Consider the following 17,783-nt stretch of genomic DNA (forward strand, 5'->3'; position numbering starts at 1 on the left):
CTACATCGCACAAGCAGTTAGGATAATTATATAATAAACTGATTGATATTATTGAAAAATGTTTAAGATTAAGTAATTTTTCATTTAATTAATGATTCTTAATTCCGTATGTTAATTCCTAAATATAGACCAACATCAAGCACCGACTCTGGTACAAGCTTCATTTTCACTTCCTCCGTCGAAGGGTGCAGACGAAACATACGTAAACAAAGCAACGTGTGTCTATTCCACTGGTTAGTATTGGTGTCGTGATGAAATTTCATTTGACTTAAGACTTATATCAGATATACACATTGGTGTTACAGCAAAATGAGATGACGTTACTACAGGCATCACCCAGAAGATATTTATTAAAGACAAAACGATTGCGTAATCAAAAGCAACACGTGAAAATATAGGTTTATTTCTTTTTTGACCATCTAGATCTAGCTACACCAAAGTCAAAAGCAAATACAATTAAAGTACATAATTACAATATTTGTATGTGTATTCATACCTCACTAATAAATTTGCTTAAATAATTTGTTTAATAATTATACAACAGAAAAAGTTCGCTTTTGACACAGTCAACTAAAAAATATCAACATTTTTTTTTGGAAAGGACCAGTATAGGCTTAGCCTGTTGTCTAATCTATTTATTTATATATCTTTCACAATCCGTAGTCTAAACTATATTTATAAATCGTTACATCACCCCATATATCTCCACGAAAATCGCAGCCTTGTGGAAAAAGGTCAGAACCCTACAGAACACTTGGCTTGACAGACAGTGACGTTTTGGTTCCGGTTCCCAATTCATGTGCAAAACAATAACAACATACTACAATAATCTTTATTTACTGTCGAGTATGTTTAACAAGTGTACATGTAGAGCTTGTATTTTGACAAACATAAATAAGGAAAAAAATGTATATCTATTTATATACACAACTAAAATACATGCAGAAATTACCGGTATTAAGTTACTAGCTACAGTAAAACTCGGATAAGTCGAAGTCGACGGGACCAAGCAAAATATTCGACTTATCCGATGGTTCGACTTATCCGTGTTTGTATACGGAGACAAAATACCCGACTATCATCGGTTGTATGCAGAACAAGTGCTTGCATGATAACATAGTCGAAAATAAGCAATAAATAATAACATAGAAATTAATTAATTGTACATGGTAACAATTATTCCTTTATCTAATAAACAATATTGTGCACAGTTACAGATAAAAACAAAGTTCGTGCGTCAAATCATCTTTGACATAGACACACGATTTACACACGGGAGTCGTAAATGACAGCATAATATTCTATGAAAACGTTACATACATTATAAGAATATAAATGTATATATTGTACTCATATTATTCATCTTAAAATCCGTTTATATTGTTCTCCAATTTAACAATATTAAACAATAAACAGTCCGGGAAAATTGATCGACCGTACGCGTGCTGATTTTGTATCAAAGGTGAAGGCCGCGGTCTATATATATATAATGTGGCAGGTTTTAATTGTACATAGTGATATGGTCGCCTTCTAGCTTCGCGCTAGGGGGAATTTCACTCTAGCTCAGTCGGTAGACAGGAGGACCAGTAAGCCTAGGGTTGCTAGTTTGATCCCCGGTGGAGGCACACTACTCTCTTTCCTGTTACATTTGGTGGCGTTGACCACTCCAAGTGTTCGCTATAGGAGAATGAGAGGCACACTACTCTCTTTCCTGTTACATTTGGTGCCGTTGACCACTCCAAGTGTTCGCTATAGGAGAATGAGAGGCACACTACTCTCTTTCCTGTTACACTAATTTTAACTAGAGTAGAATTAAAATTATGTCAAAATAACGAATAAAAGGCAAGCTCAATCAAATATCACGGACATTAAACACTATAAAGCTACATAGTGAAAGCAAGTACAGAAAAGCAAATAATCAGCATGAATATAAAGCTCCCAAAAAGTGCAAAACACAAGAGATAATACTACTTAATAATATGTTGCTTTTTGAACTAAACAAATAAACTTTGTATCAAAGTTCATCAGATTAAGTAGCTATAGTCTATCAATAAAAATAATTTAGATATGATATATCAACTTATTGATATACATGTATAATCCAGGTAAGTAAAACTGCCACTCTTAAATTTCACTGATATATTGCTGGTTCTTCTTCAGTTCATCATAACTGGGTATGACTTGTAACCGGAATGCCAGGCCTGTCGAAACCTGACCGCTTTCTTTTATTGTATGGGACACAGACTGGTCAAGCTGAAGCCATTGCCAAGGAAATAGCAGAAAAGGCAGATGCACAAGGCCTCAAGGTTGATATTCATGACCTTGGCAAAACAGAGAAAAAGGTAACTTTATAGATATACAACATTGTTTCCAAAATTAGGCTATGCAGTTATATATATGTTTATAGAGTTTTCAAACAACAGATATTTTTTGGAAATATATTGCAACATGCATATGTCTTACTTTTCATTAGAAGATAGATGATAATTTGACAACTTCTTAATGTTTTGGCATTGTCCTGCTTATATCACATACAATATAACAGTATATAGTTGTCATCTCTGTGTAATTCAGTCACAAACTTGCTTGGTTATAAGTAAAAAAAAATACCACTGCATTAGGGTAATAATTATTGTTACAGATGCTTGATGCAATCTTAAGTCTGTATACCCACAAAAGCTCAATACAGAGGTTTGTGAAATACATACTACATTGTAATATCTTTATTATTGCTAGTGTATATATCTATGTCTTATTGAACCTTATGTATCTATTTAAAATTACTGGATACCACTTGAAAATAAAGAAAAATGACAACTTGTTTTGATTTCTACAGTTTAACATAGAGAGGGAGACATGTGCAGTGATAGTTACCTCCACAACTGGCGATGGAGACCCTCCAGACATGGCCCTCAAGTTTTTTCGAAGACTGAAGAAAAAGACATTGCCTGATGATTACCTGGTCAACCTCAAATATGCATTGTTAGGTTAGAAAATATTTTGATTTCAAAATTGTTAACAATATTCTTATGTTCTATACCATTTGGTTTATGGACATGCCTTTAGGCGTTAATCTACTGTGTTTTGAAGTTTGTGGTGGTGTATCATGCTTAAAGATGATGCATTGCAGACCCATACAATTGGATATTTGCGATAGTATTTTTTGCTCTGTTGAGAAACGGTTTTGTATATCTTGTGAAATTCTGTCACTTTTATTGAGTGCTTCTCAATACAAAATTGCAAACTACATAGCAACACATTGGGATATTAATCTTGATATATTTAGATAAATTGTTACTGGTATATATCCATTAGATATTATTTTAATAACTGATCTCAAAATTAGGACATTTCATTGATTGAAATCTTTACCTTAGAAATATATTTGTATATGGTGAGAGATTCAGTTGTTTGTCATATATATTGGTATAACATATTTTTACCATTAAGACAGATGAAAATTATCTCAAAAATATATTTTTTTTACTGTTTTGTTTTCAGGACTTGGAGATTCCAATTATACAAACTTCTGTAATGCTGGTAAAACTTTAGATAGCCGACTTGAAGAGCTTGGAGCAAAGAGGTTTTACCCTTCAGGCTGGGGAGATGATGCAGTAGGGTAGGATTTAGCAACATATTTTTTTCTGTATGACCTTCGGTCCATCATTATCTAGGATCTAAATAAAGATGAACTTTTCCACACAAAGATTAACTGTTTGAAAAAAAATATCTGAAATAATGGGAATGGTTTAATCGCTGCATTGTAAATTTTAACAATGTTAACTTTTTCGCGTTGCTCATATGAATACAGTTGATGTTTATTTAAATACTGGAAATTATACAGTGTAAGGGAGATAATCTGTTATTTTGGTGGAATTTATCTTTTCTGTGTATTCTTTTAAGAGGAACTTCAGTATACAAAAAATATAAATGTGCATTTCTTTATTAAACTTTTTCCCTGTGCATTGTTTAGTGTTTTGTCTCGATTGACATGCCTACTCTTTATCTACACAGGGTGACTCAGTGTTGTCTTTACCTACACAGGGTGACTGAGTGTTGTTTTAATGTACACAGGGTGACTCAGTGTTGCCTTCACCTGTAGTGTGACATTCATGAGTGTATTTCATTGCAAAAACTTATAGAGAATGTAATTTCTTTTTTCACAGGCTTGAAGTAGCTGTAGAGCCATGGATGGAAGGGCTTATTCCAGCTCTCTGTCAATTACTTGGACACCCTTATAAAGAAATTGAGGTAGGTCTTTGTAGTGTCAAGGCCTCAGGTGATAACAAGTCCCAAACTGAAAATTCATCAAAAAGTGACATTTCTAAGGAGATGGAAAATTCGGAATATTTGAAAGATGAACATAAAACAGAAGCAAATGGAGATACATTTCAAAAAAACATGAGCAATATAAGAAAAGAGGAGGGAGCATCTGGTGGACTATCAAATGATAAGATCAAGAAGAGCAGTGTATCCGAAGTTGAATATGCCACCCTACAAACTTCAGTATTACCATTGAGTGGGGAAGCACTTGCGATACCAGCACTGTCTCAAGCCTATCTTAGTCTGGAATACCTCAACACAGAGATGGAAGTAAGTATTGACTTAATTCACTAAAGTTGAAATGTGCCTTTTAACAATTAGGATTGGATATGCAGCATCATGCAGTCTTGCATATTCCATAAAAACAGAAATGTATTTTTTTTATTGATTTAAAATTTGATTGACTTGTCATCCATAACAGCTCAAAAGCATCTTTTATAGTTTGGAATTCCTAAGATACAAATATAAAAAATAGATGATTAAAAAATGTATTCAATGTACAACGAATGTTGGTTAATTTCGTAGGACAACAATATTGGTGAAACAATAATCCAAAATGGAGTCCCATTTCCTTCTGCTGCTTCATCTGTAACTATGGCAACAGTATTATCTAGCACTGTGATGACACATCCAGAGGCTTTAAAGAAGACCATCAGTCTACGTCTGGGCATTGAGGTTTGTATTTGCATCATATTTCATTAATTCTCCAAATGCATGATATACCTTAGTTAAAATTTTAAACCTATTAAACGTTTATTTCATTTAACTCTTGTCAGATCTCCTAAATGATAAGATCTGTGAAAAAAAACCTTGTCTAGTTTCAAACTGCTGTCAGTGTTCCCAATGGATTTCATATTTGGGAGTATATTGATAGATTTTCAGAATTTTTTTCCCGCATTATAATTCTTAACACATAAAACCATCCTGGAAAATTGAGGTTATAATATATTATGCTCTTGTTTGAACATCAAAATATCTTTAAGGGCTTTCTCTGAACACTCCAGTGTTTACTCTTCAATGAGATTTCAAAGTGATTACTATGATATTAGTTGTACATGAAATGTCTAGAATTAATTTGTTCCTTGTATTAATTTAACCCTTTGTCATCCTCTTTAATAACTTTTTTTCTGATATATTGTTTGATACTGATTGTTTTGGTGGCAGGAATCTCCATTTGACTACCAGCCGGGGGACAGTATCTCTGTTGTGTGTTCTAACAGTGAAGAGGAGGTCACAAGGATCCTGCACAGGTTAGAAGAATGTTATAATGGTGACAATACAGGTTGGAACTCATGAAGCAGATTTTTTCTCTGTTGCATCCTTAATTACAAAACTATGATTTGAGGCTCTGTGTACCAGATAGTATGAAATGTATTTTAATACTTTTGTATAGATAACTGTTAACAATCATGTGGTAAAGTGGGTGCTTTTCCCATAACCCTATATATTAGCCCAACTCTCCAATATCAAACTGAAATTAAAAAAGAGCCCAGGAGCTGATATGAATTTAGTCTTTAAAATTGATTTATTCTGTATCTATGCTATATAAAATTTATCTAGTTATAGAGGCAGATAGTGTTACCCATGTACATCCCGTTCCGTCCCGTTGCAATGTAACTAGCTATATCAGTAACTGCTGATGCGAACCTTACCAAACTATTTCGGGATGTCAAGTGGCAGCAAGGGCATTTATGTTTTACAGCACGGTAGGTTCATCAGGATTTCAACAATTCATATCTAGAGGGAAGGTGTGCCCTTCCGCCCCTATAGTGAAAGAAGATTAGAAAAGTCAATAGACATGCAATATCTTCACAAGCATGTAAATCCAAGTGCCCAGTTCCTCAGATTTATTCTATTATTTCAGATATCCTTTTATTCAGGTATGTGATCCTCATATGTAGAGAAGCAGATAATCTTGCATAAAAGAATGTCAAACATCAAGGATAGTAAATGCTGTTTGTTGCAGACTTGATTTGGTGGATAAGGCAGACAGAGTGTGTCAGTTTTCCATTATCCCAAACACCAAGAAAAAGAACCCAACAATACCACAATATTATCCTCCAGTCAGCTCACTTCGTTACATACTGACCACGTGTGTTGACCTCCGAGAACCCCCAAAGAAGGTGAGAAAGATAGATAATAACACTAGTATATAAACATTAAGGTTCAATACCAATATTCATCATTTTAATGTCAGTTTTTGTATCATTATGTGCACTAGGTGTAAATACAAAGATTTAGCTTTGCCAGTGGTCAGGTAAATACTAAAGATACAGGTAAATCCTTTGTTTTTTTAAGAGCTGAGTTCTATGATGTGAAAAACAAAGGAATTTTGTTATTCATTAATATAGTTGAACTGTATTAGGATTTTTCTGTATAATGACATAGCTAGTTATTGTCCAATTTGAGAAAAATATGTTTTAGAATTTTGAAAACAATGAATATCTCAAAGATAATAGATATTGTATTATTATGCATGACTGTTGTACCTTCATACAGTCATCTGACTGCAAAATCCATTGATGTAGTCAGCCAGGACCACCTCTCACTGACTCCTATCTTGGAAAGCCCTAAAGGTGGCGAGTCGACAGTGATTTGCCAAATCACTGCCCGTCGATGGATGGCTTCCAGCTCTTGTCCTCCCTTCTCCACCAAATGCAGCTGGACGACTTCTCTGCTGTTGTTGCCAGTCGTTGTACAGCTGCCCTTCAGTCTTTTCCCCGGATGCCTACAGCAGCAAACATCCTCCACATGGACTGTGCAGGGAATCCTCTGCACCCCATTGCTACTGCCATGACCCTAACACACCATCCTTTTGCTCTCACTTCATCAGCAAGGTTGGCGTACTTCTCTCTTGCTCGTATGCCTCTTGGCAACGCTCCTCCCAAGGGACAGTCAGTTCAATAATTATCATTCTCTTCCCTTGATGTGACCAGAGTAGAATATCTGGACACCAGTCTTTGTCCCAAGTCAACCCGAATCTCCCAGTTCTGAGCTCCGTCCAGTATTCCTCTCTGGTGTGCTGTTGTTTTGCTGCCTGTCTCTCCAGATCTTACAATGTTGATGTAGGGTTGTTGTTTCATACTCCTCTTTTTCTGCCTTTCTTTCTCCAACGTGTCTGCTAGCTCCCACAGAACCTTGTTGTGCCTCCATGTATATCTCCCCAGGGTCAAAGCAGTGTTGCACGATTACAGTACATGGGCCAGGTTACCAGGGCGATCACATTCCCCATCGATGCAAGTTGGTAGGTGTTGGTAGAACATCGTACACTGAACGCAGGAGGAACTGGATTCTACATGGTTCCAACTTCCAGATGTCTGACCATGTAAGACACCTTTCAGTTGTCTCCCATCTGGTCCATGCACCCTGTGCTCCCATTTCCACCATCTTTGTCTTTCGGATCTCTTCTTCCATCTTCCTGATGTTGTCTTGGACCATCTTCCTCCTACCAACCATGTCCGCTGTTCCCCACCTTTGCACTTGTGTTGTCTAAAGTCCCTGTCTGCCAATGCTTGTAGTCCCAACAATGTCGCCGTGCCTAAATCTACTTTCTGTTCCTGAACTGCGCTGCTTGCTGACCACTTTTGTCCTGTCCGAGTCTCAATCTCAGCATTCCTGATGTTCCCATCTTTGGAGTCCCTGACAGTCATCACCAGCCTAGCCTTTGCCACCTGAAACTCTTCCACCAATGATGATATGGGTTGTTGTGGTTTGGCTGTTGTGCTGTACAGGCGCACATTGGTGAAACTTGGAGGGACTCCAAGCCAATGTCCTAGACACTTGATGATCTTCCTCTCAAGAGCTTCAACTGTAGTAGTGGTAACTACGTACAGTGTAAGAGTCCAAGTCAGGCAAGGAAGAAGTCCATGCTGGTAAATCCAGGATTTTAATTTCCCAGGCAGACCTGTTTTGTCGATCTTCCTCTACCTGGGTTGTAGCCGTTTGATGTTCCTGCTGTCATTCAGGCTGGCATCAAACCCCTTCCCCAAACACTTGATTGGATTGTCAACAATCGTTGGTATCTCCTCCTGCTGTGTTGAGAGCTTGAAATTTATGTTCACCTTAGCTTCCCTCTTTTCAAGATGAGACATCTAGATTTCCCCGGTTTGAACTTCATCCTTGCCCATCCAACTGTTGCCTCTAGAGCGGATATGATCCATCGTGCCTGAACATGTGTAGTAGTTGTTATCGTCAGATCGTCCATGAATCCTCTGTTTGGTGGTAATCGCACTCCTGATGAAGTTTTAGGTCCTCTAGTTTCCCTGTCTGCAGCCTTGATGATCAAGTTCATCTCCATCACAAAGAGTATGACAGATATCGTGCATCCAGTCACGATGCCCTTCTCAAGTGCTTGCCATGATGTTGTTATCTCTCCAACTGTAAACTGGAGCCTGATGTTACTAAAATAGCTCTTCACAATTCTTTGGATATGTTCCGGGATGTGATAATGTTCCAGGGCCTTGAAGATCAGTTGGTGAGGGACAGAACCGCATGCATTGGCGAGGTCCAACCAAACAACTGCTAAGTCTCCGTTATTAATCTTTGCTTCCCGGGTAAGCTGCATGATTGTGCTGGTGTGTTCAATACATCATGGGAATCCCGGAATCCCTCCTTTTTGCACAGAAGAATCTATATACTCACTTGTGGTTCAACACTACTATACACTTTAAAAATTAAGTATGATATAGTAAGTGGTGATTTAAAATTAATTTAAATCAAAAATTTTCTCTACCAATGTATCCAACTTCTGCAGGCCTTTATCCGTACACTGGCAGAATACACATCAGAAGAACAAGAGCGAAGACGACTACAGGAGCTATGTAGTAAACAAGGCAGTTCAGACTACTCACACTTTATACGTGAGGCTGGTGTTGGTCTACTCGATCTCCTCATGACTTTCACCTCGTGTAATCCACCTGTAGAAAGACTTCTGGGTAAGTATAGGATGCCTACCTCTTATTTCAAATGTTTTCTAAGAGAAAAAAATTAATTTAAGGAATTATCTTGTTTACACTGTTTTGAGAAAAGAAACAGACTTCAATGACTGCGCCACAAGGTGTCGGAAGCCTATGTAGTGTTTCACTTTATTGTCCAGACAATTTGTCTCTGTAAGAAGTTGTACAGATCTAGAGTGTGCCTTTCATTCATAGATAGTGAAAGAATGCAGACATTTTTGCATTAAAGTACTTTTGTATACCTTCATATTGGAAAATAAATTAGATTTTTTTCAACTTTTGACAGGATCATAACTTTCATTTTTTGGGTAGTTACGTTTCTGTTAAGAGAAACATGTCTCACAAACATTCTCTAGTTTCTGTAAAGAAAACACATGCCTCAAAAAAACATTCTCTAGTTTCTGTTTATTTAACTTAGCAGAATACTTATCTTCACTTTTTATCTCTTTTTGTTCAGGTTTTTAAAGAAATGAGAACTAAATATCAGTGAATTAATTAATCTGACAGTTTAAATAAAAAGATAACTAAACAAACAAAAATTCAGGACACGCTTCTTTCATAATACAATAGATTATGTTCCAGATGCTTTAGAACAATAGATTATGCTCCAGATAATTTAGAATAATAATTTTGATTACAGAACAGTTACCCAGATTGCAGCCCAGGCCCTATTCCGTGTGCAGGTATGGAAATTAATAAATAATGCAAAAATGTTTGCATCATTACCAAGCTCGGTTTCACAGCTTAAAGGGGCAGGCCTTCATTGGAACAGCAGATATGAGTTGCACAGTAGTTTATGAAAATAAATGAAAGCAGCTTACACTCATATTTGTGACTAACTGTGATGGATTACATATCAAAGATATACAGAAAATCTGTGAAATTCTGCATCCACACTGGAATATTCGGTCATGCCTCCTGTGCTTCATTTAGATATCATGTGACATCACAAACCACAGCAGGACGAGTGATGTACTTTCTTGTTCATGAACTTGTTTGGGTGTGCTCATTTGCTCTGGTAATTCCCCTTTATTCTTATTTTGCTTTCAATGCCTACCATTTCAGATCGTACAATTACGTATTAGCATAAAAATTCTAATATATTTTTTTGATAAAGTTTCACTGTTTACTATTGTTTGAATTAAACAGTTCTCCTGTAGCTGAACCTGGTGTATTGGAGGTGGCCTTTAATGTTGTGGACATCCCTAGTGGTGATGGTCGCACGTTTGACAGAACTGGAGTGTGTACAGGAATGCTTGATAGATTAACAAGTTCTATACAGAGGCCCTATACAGACCATTGTCCGTCATCAGAGGACGGTGACATTAGTGATCAAGTTGCAAACTTGCAATTGTCACCTTTGAAGGTAAGCAATTTGTAAACAAAGCAAAACAAAGGAAAATAAATTCATGACAATAGGCCCATTTAATGCAGATTACCGTATTTGATCTAATAATGGTGTCTGCCCTAATAAGGGCACCCCTACCTTTTTTCATGGAAATAAATCTTTGACTGAGTGTCAAAATGGTGTTCAAAAGTAATAATTCATATGAAATTTTTTGCTACTTTATGTGTTCAATTTCCTTCAGCAAATTAAGTAACTAGAACACAAGTTTTCGCCACATTTTGTCTATTCCTACAGATGACATGTCAGTGTAAAGAGCACCCAAAACTAAACACACAAATATGATAATGAATACATGTAGATATCTTCATCTGGAATATTTTTATGACTGGGTATATTACCGTTCAACAGCCTTGGGTATTCTGCTATAAGGTATAGTCTGCTTCATAAAACTTCAGAATAACTTATCTTAATAAGGGCGTCCCCACTGTCAATTACCAGCGCCCTGTGCTCTTATTAGGTCAAATACGGTAATTCATTTTGTGTACTTTTAAAAAAAAATCAAGGTATCTGTATCTTATATGTAATTTTTTTTATGATAAAGACTTTCTGGATCATAAAATAAATTTCTATATTCTGTATAAGCATGATAATGCATGGCAATGAAGATGGACGAGTGAGAATGATAAATTGAACATCAGAATGTTCATCTGTATACAGATGAAAGTTTGTCTGAAGTACATGTAATACATTTGTACTTTTTAATTTTTGCACGTAGAATATTGAGCATTATGCACACCACACACGCAATTTTTTTGTTTCCATTAAGTTATTAGCATGTAGCTCTCAGAGGTGTTGTGCCTAAAATATACTTATTACTTTGTTATACAAGTGTATATACAGTCATTACATTGTACATAAAACTCACTATTGTACACCCTAAAATCAAATACACACTTACAAAACACAAAGTGACGTTATGGGCAATACATACAAATTAAACTACATGTATTATAGCACAGATACGAAATAAAAAGTGAATATATCATGTAGCTTATCATAGGTAGGCTACACATTGCTTAAATACATGTATTAGTTATGATATACTTAAACCAAGACTTAAAATACAAATAGATAATTACATGGGAGACATTGTTCTAATCAATCTAAAATAACAGTACAGTATTACCAATTTGAAATAATTTACTTTAGCATAGTTATATTTGAAATGTAATTTACAGACATGTCTGTGTAAGACCAAATTAAGAAGAAAATAAGATTAGGCTGAAACGGGAAGAAAGAATCATACAGAACTTATCATAAGTCTGAAGGTCATGGATCAAGTCCCTGTCTAGTTGTTCCATTTTTTCCTCCTCGGTTACATTTGGGTCCAATTGAATACCAACATAATTTGAGAAGATAGTTTCTAGCTCATATGCCATGGTGCAGTGTCTGTCGTCTGTTCAGCATCAATTTTCCCATTTAAAGAACATCTTCCCACTAACCTAACAACCCAATAGTCATGATATATGGCTAATAGGTCCTCTCAATGAGGCCCAACAAAGTTTGTAAAAAGAAATCACTTTTACCCATATTCAAGGTCACGGGGTCAAAATCTTTAAAACATTTATACAATTTCTTCTCACTAACCAAGAATCCCAGAGTCATGATAATTGGGTGATAGGTTCCTTGGATGAGCCCTAATAAAGTTTGCAAAAAAAATGACCTTGACAAATATTCAAGGTCACAGTGATTAAATATCTTAAAACCTTTAACAACTTCTTCTCACTAACCAAGACTGTCAGAGTTTTGGTATTTGGTGATAGGTTCATTGAATGAGGCCCAACAAAGTTTTGAAAAAGAAATTACCTTAACCTATATTTGAGGTCACCAGGATCAAATACCTTAAAACATCTTCTGGTTAACCAACAGGCTAAGAATCATTTGGCTGGTAGGTTCCTATCATGAAGCCCCACAATTTTTTTTCAAATAAATAACCTTGAACTATTATTAGATATAAAGGACTTCTGATTACCTTAAAAGCCTAGAATAAAGTTCTTTTGAATAAACTAAAGAAGTGGAATCATCAAACAAGTGAATTCTAGGTAAGTGATGCAGGCCCATTAGGCCTCTCATTTCCATTTAAATGGTTTTCTTGGGAGTCATGTCTTAAACAAATACAATAGTAAGAGCAACAAGTCTTTAATCCTTGATTTATGTACCATGACAGCTTCCTATATTTGCACGGACCAACCAACACTTCCATATGTCCGATGACCTAACGGTACCACTGATCATGGTGGGACCAGGGACAGGGGTAGCTCCATTCATTGGCTTCTTGCGTCATAGAGAAGCTCTCCATGCCAAGATGGCTGACCCTACTATGTATGGAGATACCTGGCTCTTCTTTGGCTGTCGTCATAGAGACAAAGATTACTTGTACAGGTAGGTTACAGAGAATTTTACATACTTTTTAATAATAATTTTACATAATTTTACAGCTACTTTGTGTGTATAATGAAAATATCCTGAAGTACTATCATTTATATTTGTTTCTTATATTTATCTCTCATTGAGCATCCTATGTCATTTAGGAAGAGTTTCCATGTAGCAGCTTATTGCTACTTTGCTGATTAACATATAGAAGATCCATCATGATACTCCGAGCACTCCCTTACTGAACTAAATATAGAGGATTCATCATATGCTATTCAGAGCACTACCTTACTGAACTAAATATAGAAGATCCTTCATATGATATTCAGAGCACTACCTTACTGAACTAAATATAGAAGATTCATCATATGCTATTCAGAGCACTACCTTATTTACTGAACTAAATATAGAAGATCCATCATATGATATTCAGAGCACTACCTTATTTACTGAACTAAATATAGAAGATTCATCATATGCTATTCAAAACAATAGAGGTACAGTGTCTTTGCAAAGGACACAATCATGACAGTCCATTATCATGAATTCCTTTAGAGTTTGAATTCCACACACTGGCAGTAGTAGTAATGGAGTCTTCACCTTAGGTTTTATTCATACAATGCTTTATGTTGGGGCCAAAAACTAAGGCAAGCTAGTTGAAAAAGGGGTTACTTCCCTTAAATCTTAAACTGTTGATAATATACCTGATATTCTTAAACATGCATGTTGTGATTATTTTCACTATATAAATCAGGTGTGTGATGTTATACATTCTGTGCTTGTCCAGCTTGTATTGATCAGGGCCATGTGATGTGACCTCCTCAATACATAAATCATCATTAGCCTTTGTGTCACATACTATTTCTCCTCTATTCACAAAAGACATGGTCATGTTTAAGATGTAATTTGATTCCACTAAATAAATAGATTATATTAGGTAAGAAATGACTAAGAATTGTATTAAAACTATTTTGCATTGAATTTGTTTAATTATTTTGTAGAAAAGAGTTAGCAAGATTTGAAGAAACTGGAATCTTAACAAGGTTGTGTGTGTGCTTCTCACGTGATGAACTAGACTCTGATACGCCACGTTATGTGCAGGACAACATTTGTAGACATGCTGTAGAGTTAGTTCCCCTGATTGACAAAGGCGCCAAAATATTTGTGTGTGGGGATGCTAAAAATATGGCAAAGGATGTGAATGAGGCTGTTATTAAATCGTTACAGGAAGTTAAAGGTAAGTGAAATGTATGCCGGGTCCTACATTTAAAGCCATTTCTTTATAAAAACTTCAATTTGAATATGAACACCATTTCTTATGTTTAAATGCTGGTGCTTGTCAATGGGTACTTAACAGATATCAAATAACTTATTATAATATTCAGAATTAGTTACATCTGCCTTTATATGTTGCAAATAACAATCAAATCCCAGTGATGATGGTTTTCCAATGATTAATTTTTCATTGTTAGTGTTCAAATGAATGCAAATATAATCTTCATTGCCATTTTGAAAGCTGATTATGATAATTGTGTTAGATCAGATCATTTTAAATGTGATAATTATTTGCATTATACAATGTATATCAGAATATATTTCAGAAAATTACGATATTAAGTCTATTACACTATGTTATGTCGACTTGAATCATCCAAAACTTTATAGACTTTGATGTCTTTTACGTTACTGTCTTTGACGTTCTATTTATAACAAAGTTCACATAATCTATTCGTACATATTATTTCACATAATCTATTCGTACATGTATATATTTTACCATTTTTAACCAATTTTTTATCATAATGATCTAAATATACAATACGGATGCTTTTAAAAATGACAAATTTTATCTGATTTTAACTTTAAAAATAAAACATGTTTAATAGTATATTGTTTGGCCCTAAATGACCCTAGTTGTCGATGGGCCGTAAAACATAAACAAACAAACAAACAAATCATCCAAAACAATTATAAATTTTCCAGGTCTTGATACTGAGGAGGCAAAGAAACAAGTGATGAGATTACGGCTATACAAATTCTACTTGGAGGATGTGTGGACTTAAAAGGCACTGTGGACGTGGATGAATAAGTTGTATAGTGTGGTTTCTCCTGAATTCATCAACTATTTATACAGTATATGAACTGTTACTATGTTGAAACAACATATTGTCCTGATATCAGCCTAGTTTTCCTGGTCTGTAATAGTAATTACGTTTTCTTAGGGCTTTAACAGTTAATAATTATTCACACCATATAGGGACTATAGATTTGTCAAACAGGGGCCACCAAGAAAAGTGATATTAACCAATATCATAGCAGCATTTCTCTAGCAGACAACTTACATAGATTCTCTTCATTTATTAAGATAACATAGGGGATAGATGTTTTACTGAAATATCACACCTTTAATTTGTAAATTTTCAAATTTCATTAAGAAGATAAACTGAACAATGAAGAGATAAACTGTGGCTATATTCTGTCAGTGGAACTTCCTTCTTCAAATCAAATTTCATTGACATTACTATTTTGCAAACAAAAAATAGGAATTATTTGAGCTGATATATTTATTGATCAACATGCAAAACACACCCAGTGTTATTGGAATTTAAATGAGACTTAGGTGTTAAGGTCATTTTCAAAGATTTTTTTTAAATCAGCCAAACGTAGTATATGTTTTGGTTGGAGGGTATTCAACTGAAATCATGGCAAAAAAAAAGTTCTGTAAGCTTGAATGATTTTGAGAAAATCATTTTTTAATTGATGGTAATAATTGGTAAAACCTTATACCGAAAATCTGATCTTTTAAAAATATTGCTGGTACATATCAATCATAAAAAAAATTAATCATACTGAATACAAAACTAACTTTTTACTGTTTTTTAACTAGAAATATTTTAATATATACATATACAGTTTTGTTTATTGGTACTCTTGTTATTTTCATCAATGCTGATATTAAAATCTCTTTTTTCTGTAAAGTATTTTTCAATCTAGTCCTATTTTTGTAAATATATGTACACGAAATACTACGACACATAAAAAATAAAAATAACATATATTAAAAGTTTCGTGTGACCTTATTTTGTATCTTGTCTTTTTTATGTCCTTTGACATATTTGAGGTGTTATTGTGTTAAACCAGATTATTTAATTCTAAGTCTAAGGGATATGATTTTTAACCACTGACACTCAGATCTTCTTATCTAGAACCCTTAAAGCCAAACTCCTTGACCATTCACCATATGATGGATTTAATTGCGACTTTCTAAAATAAATGTAGTTGTATATGAAGGATGGAAAAGAAGAGAACAATTTGTAGAATAGTAATGGAAAAGTGCAGGTATGTATAGTTTTAAAGGGTCGATGTTAATTGAATAAATGAGACAATCACCTTTTGTCTTCATTTTGCATCTGTAAACAATTTACCTTTTGGAATTCTTCTCGGGACACCCCTGAACCAATTTGAATGAAATTTTGCAGAAACTTTCCATGGGCAAAGGTCAACCAAAATTGTTAATTATATGGTCCCCAACCCTCAGGGAATCGAGGGGCTGGCTAAAAAGAGTCAGATTGACTTAAATTTCAATAATCTTCTCAAGACCTTAATATGATAGAATCCAATACTCTTCGTACAGTAGATGAAAGGGTCTTCAGGTGCTTTACCAAAATCTCATGACCCTGGGGTCTCATGTTTGCCCCTTAGGGAGGGAGTAAACTTTACTATAGTTTATGTAGGGATCACATTTTTGGCTATCACTTGTTTGATTTCTATTAAAATTCATTCTAACTAGATTAACATTATCAGCATGGGATGACAGCTGGATGGTATACACGTTTGCCCTGACTGACCCCCTGGGGTGATGGGTTGGGCCAAAAAGGGTCAATTTACTGAAATTTCAAAAATCTTCTCAAGACCCAAATAAGGTAGAATCAAATACTCTTAATGGATGGAAGCATCTTAAGGTAATTTACCAAAATTTCATGACCCTTGGGAGGAGGTAAACTTCACTATAATAGTTTATACGTGTATAAGGAAGTCACATTTTGGCTATCATTTGTTGGATTTCTTTGGAAATTCATTCTAACTTGGTTAAAATTAGCTGTCCTGGAAGGCAGTTTGATGGTATGCATATGTTGGCCCAACTGACCCCAGGGGCTGATGAAAAACAAAAGAACAGAAATATTTCAAAACTTGGTGATACCATTTAGGCCCATGGGCCTCTTGTTCTTTGATGTAGGTCAAAGGTCAAAATGTAATTCAGAGTGACCTACTTTTGATACATAACACACCACACCTTGCTAAGGTAAACCCCATACCCCAAGGATGCCATTGGAGAAGCTTTGTGAGGCCATAGTCCAGATTTAATCCAGATTATGATTGTCCCCTCACTAGCTGCAATGTGAGTACATCCAATTATAAACATTGAAAACAAAACTTTTATATACAAATTTAAAATATATCATGTTTATTAATTTTCATTAATTCTATATATGACATCAATAAATAATACCTAAATGACAAAAGCTGATATAATCAACTGAATAGGAGGGACCTCTTACATAAGGCCGAGTGTACTTCATATCAATAATTATTTCCAGTTTTCTTTCCCAAGTAAAACACATATCATATAAATACATGCAACACCAAATTTAAATGTAAGAAATGGTGAAATACTGAAGACCTCTTACTCTGAGTGAAGCTGAGTGGACGGATGTTTGAGATTT

General features: G+C 35.0%; 1 protein-coding gene across 1 annotated transcript; it reads left to right on the forward strand.

Moving 5' to 3' along the window:
• The first annotated feature begins 144 nt into the window (after positions 1–144).
• Positions 145–16,139, forward strand: LOC117318294 (methionine synthase reductase-like). Its single transcript, XM_033873294.1, has 14 exons — positions 145–233; positions 2,161–2,342; positions 2,837–2,987; positions 3,502–3,619; positions 4,167–4,593; positions 4,849–4,998; positions 5,488–5,573; positions 6,290–6,446; positions 9,077–9,257; positions 9,919–9,961; positions 10,428–10,644; positions 12,854–13,068; positions 14,061–14,296; positions 15,043–16,139. The coding sequence occupies exons 2-14, from the start codon at positions 2,193–2,195 to the stop codon at positions 15,120–15,122; spliced, it is 2,211 nt and encodes a 736-aa protein (XP_033729185.1). The 5' UTR covers positions 145–233; positions 2,161–2,192; the 3' UTR covers positions 15,123–16,139.
• The last annotated feature ends 1,644 nt before the right edge of the window (positions 16,140–17,783 follow it).

The sequence above is a fragment of the Pecten maximus genome, chromosome 2 (genome assembly GCF_902652985.1).
Source record: "Pecten maximus chromosome 2, xPecMax1.1, whole genome shotgun sequence".
Lineage (NCBI taxonomy): Eukaryota > Metazoa > Mollusca > Bivalvia > Pectinida > Pectinidae > Pecten > Pecten maximus.

Coding starts and splice junctions, on each gene's coding strand:
- LOC117318294 (XM_033873294.1), top strand. CDS start 2,193: ATGCCAGGCCTGTCGAAACCTGACCGCTTTCTTTTATTGTATGGGACA. Junction 13,069..14,060: donor GACAAAGATTACTTGTACAG/GTAGGTTACAGA, acceptor ATTATTTTGTAG/AAAAGAGTTAGCAAGATTTG. Junction 14,297..15,042: donor ATCGTTACAGGAAGTTAAAG/GTAAGTGAAATG, acceptor TAAATTTTCCAG/GTCTTGATACTGAGGAGGCA.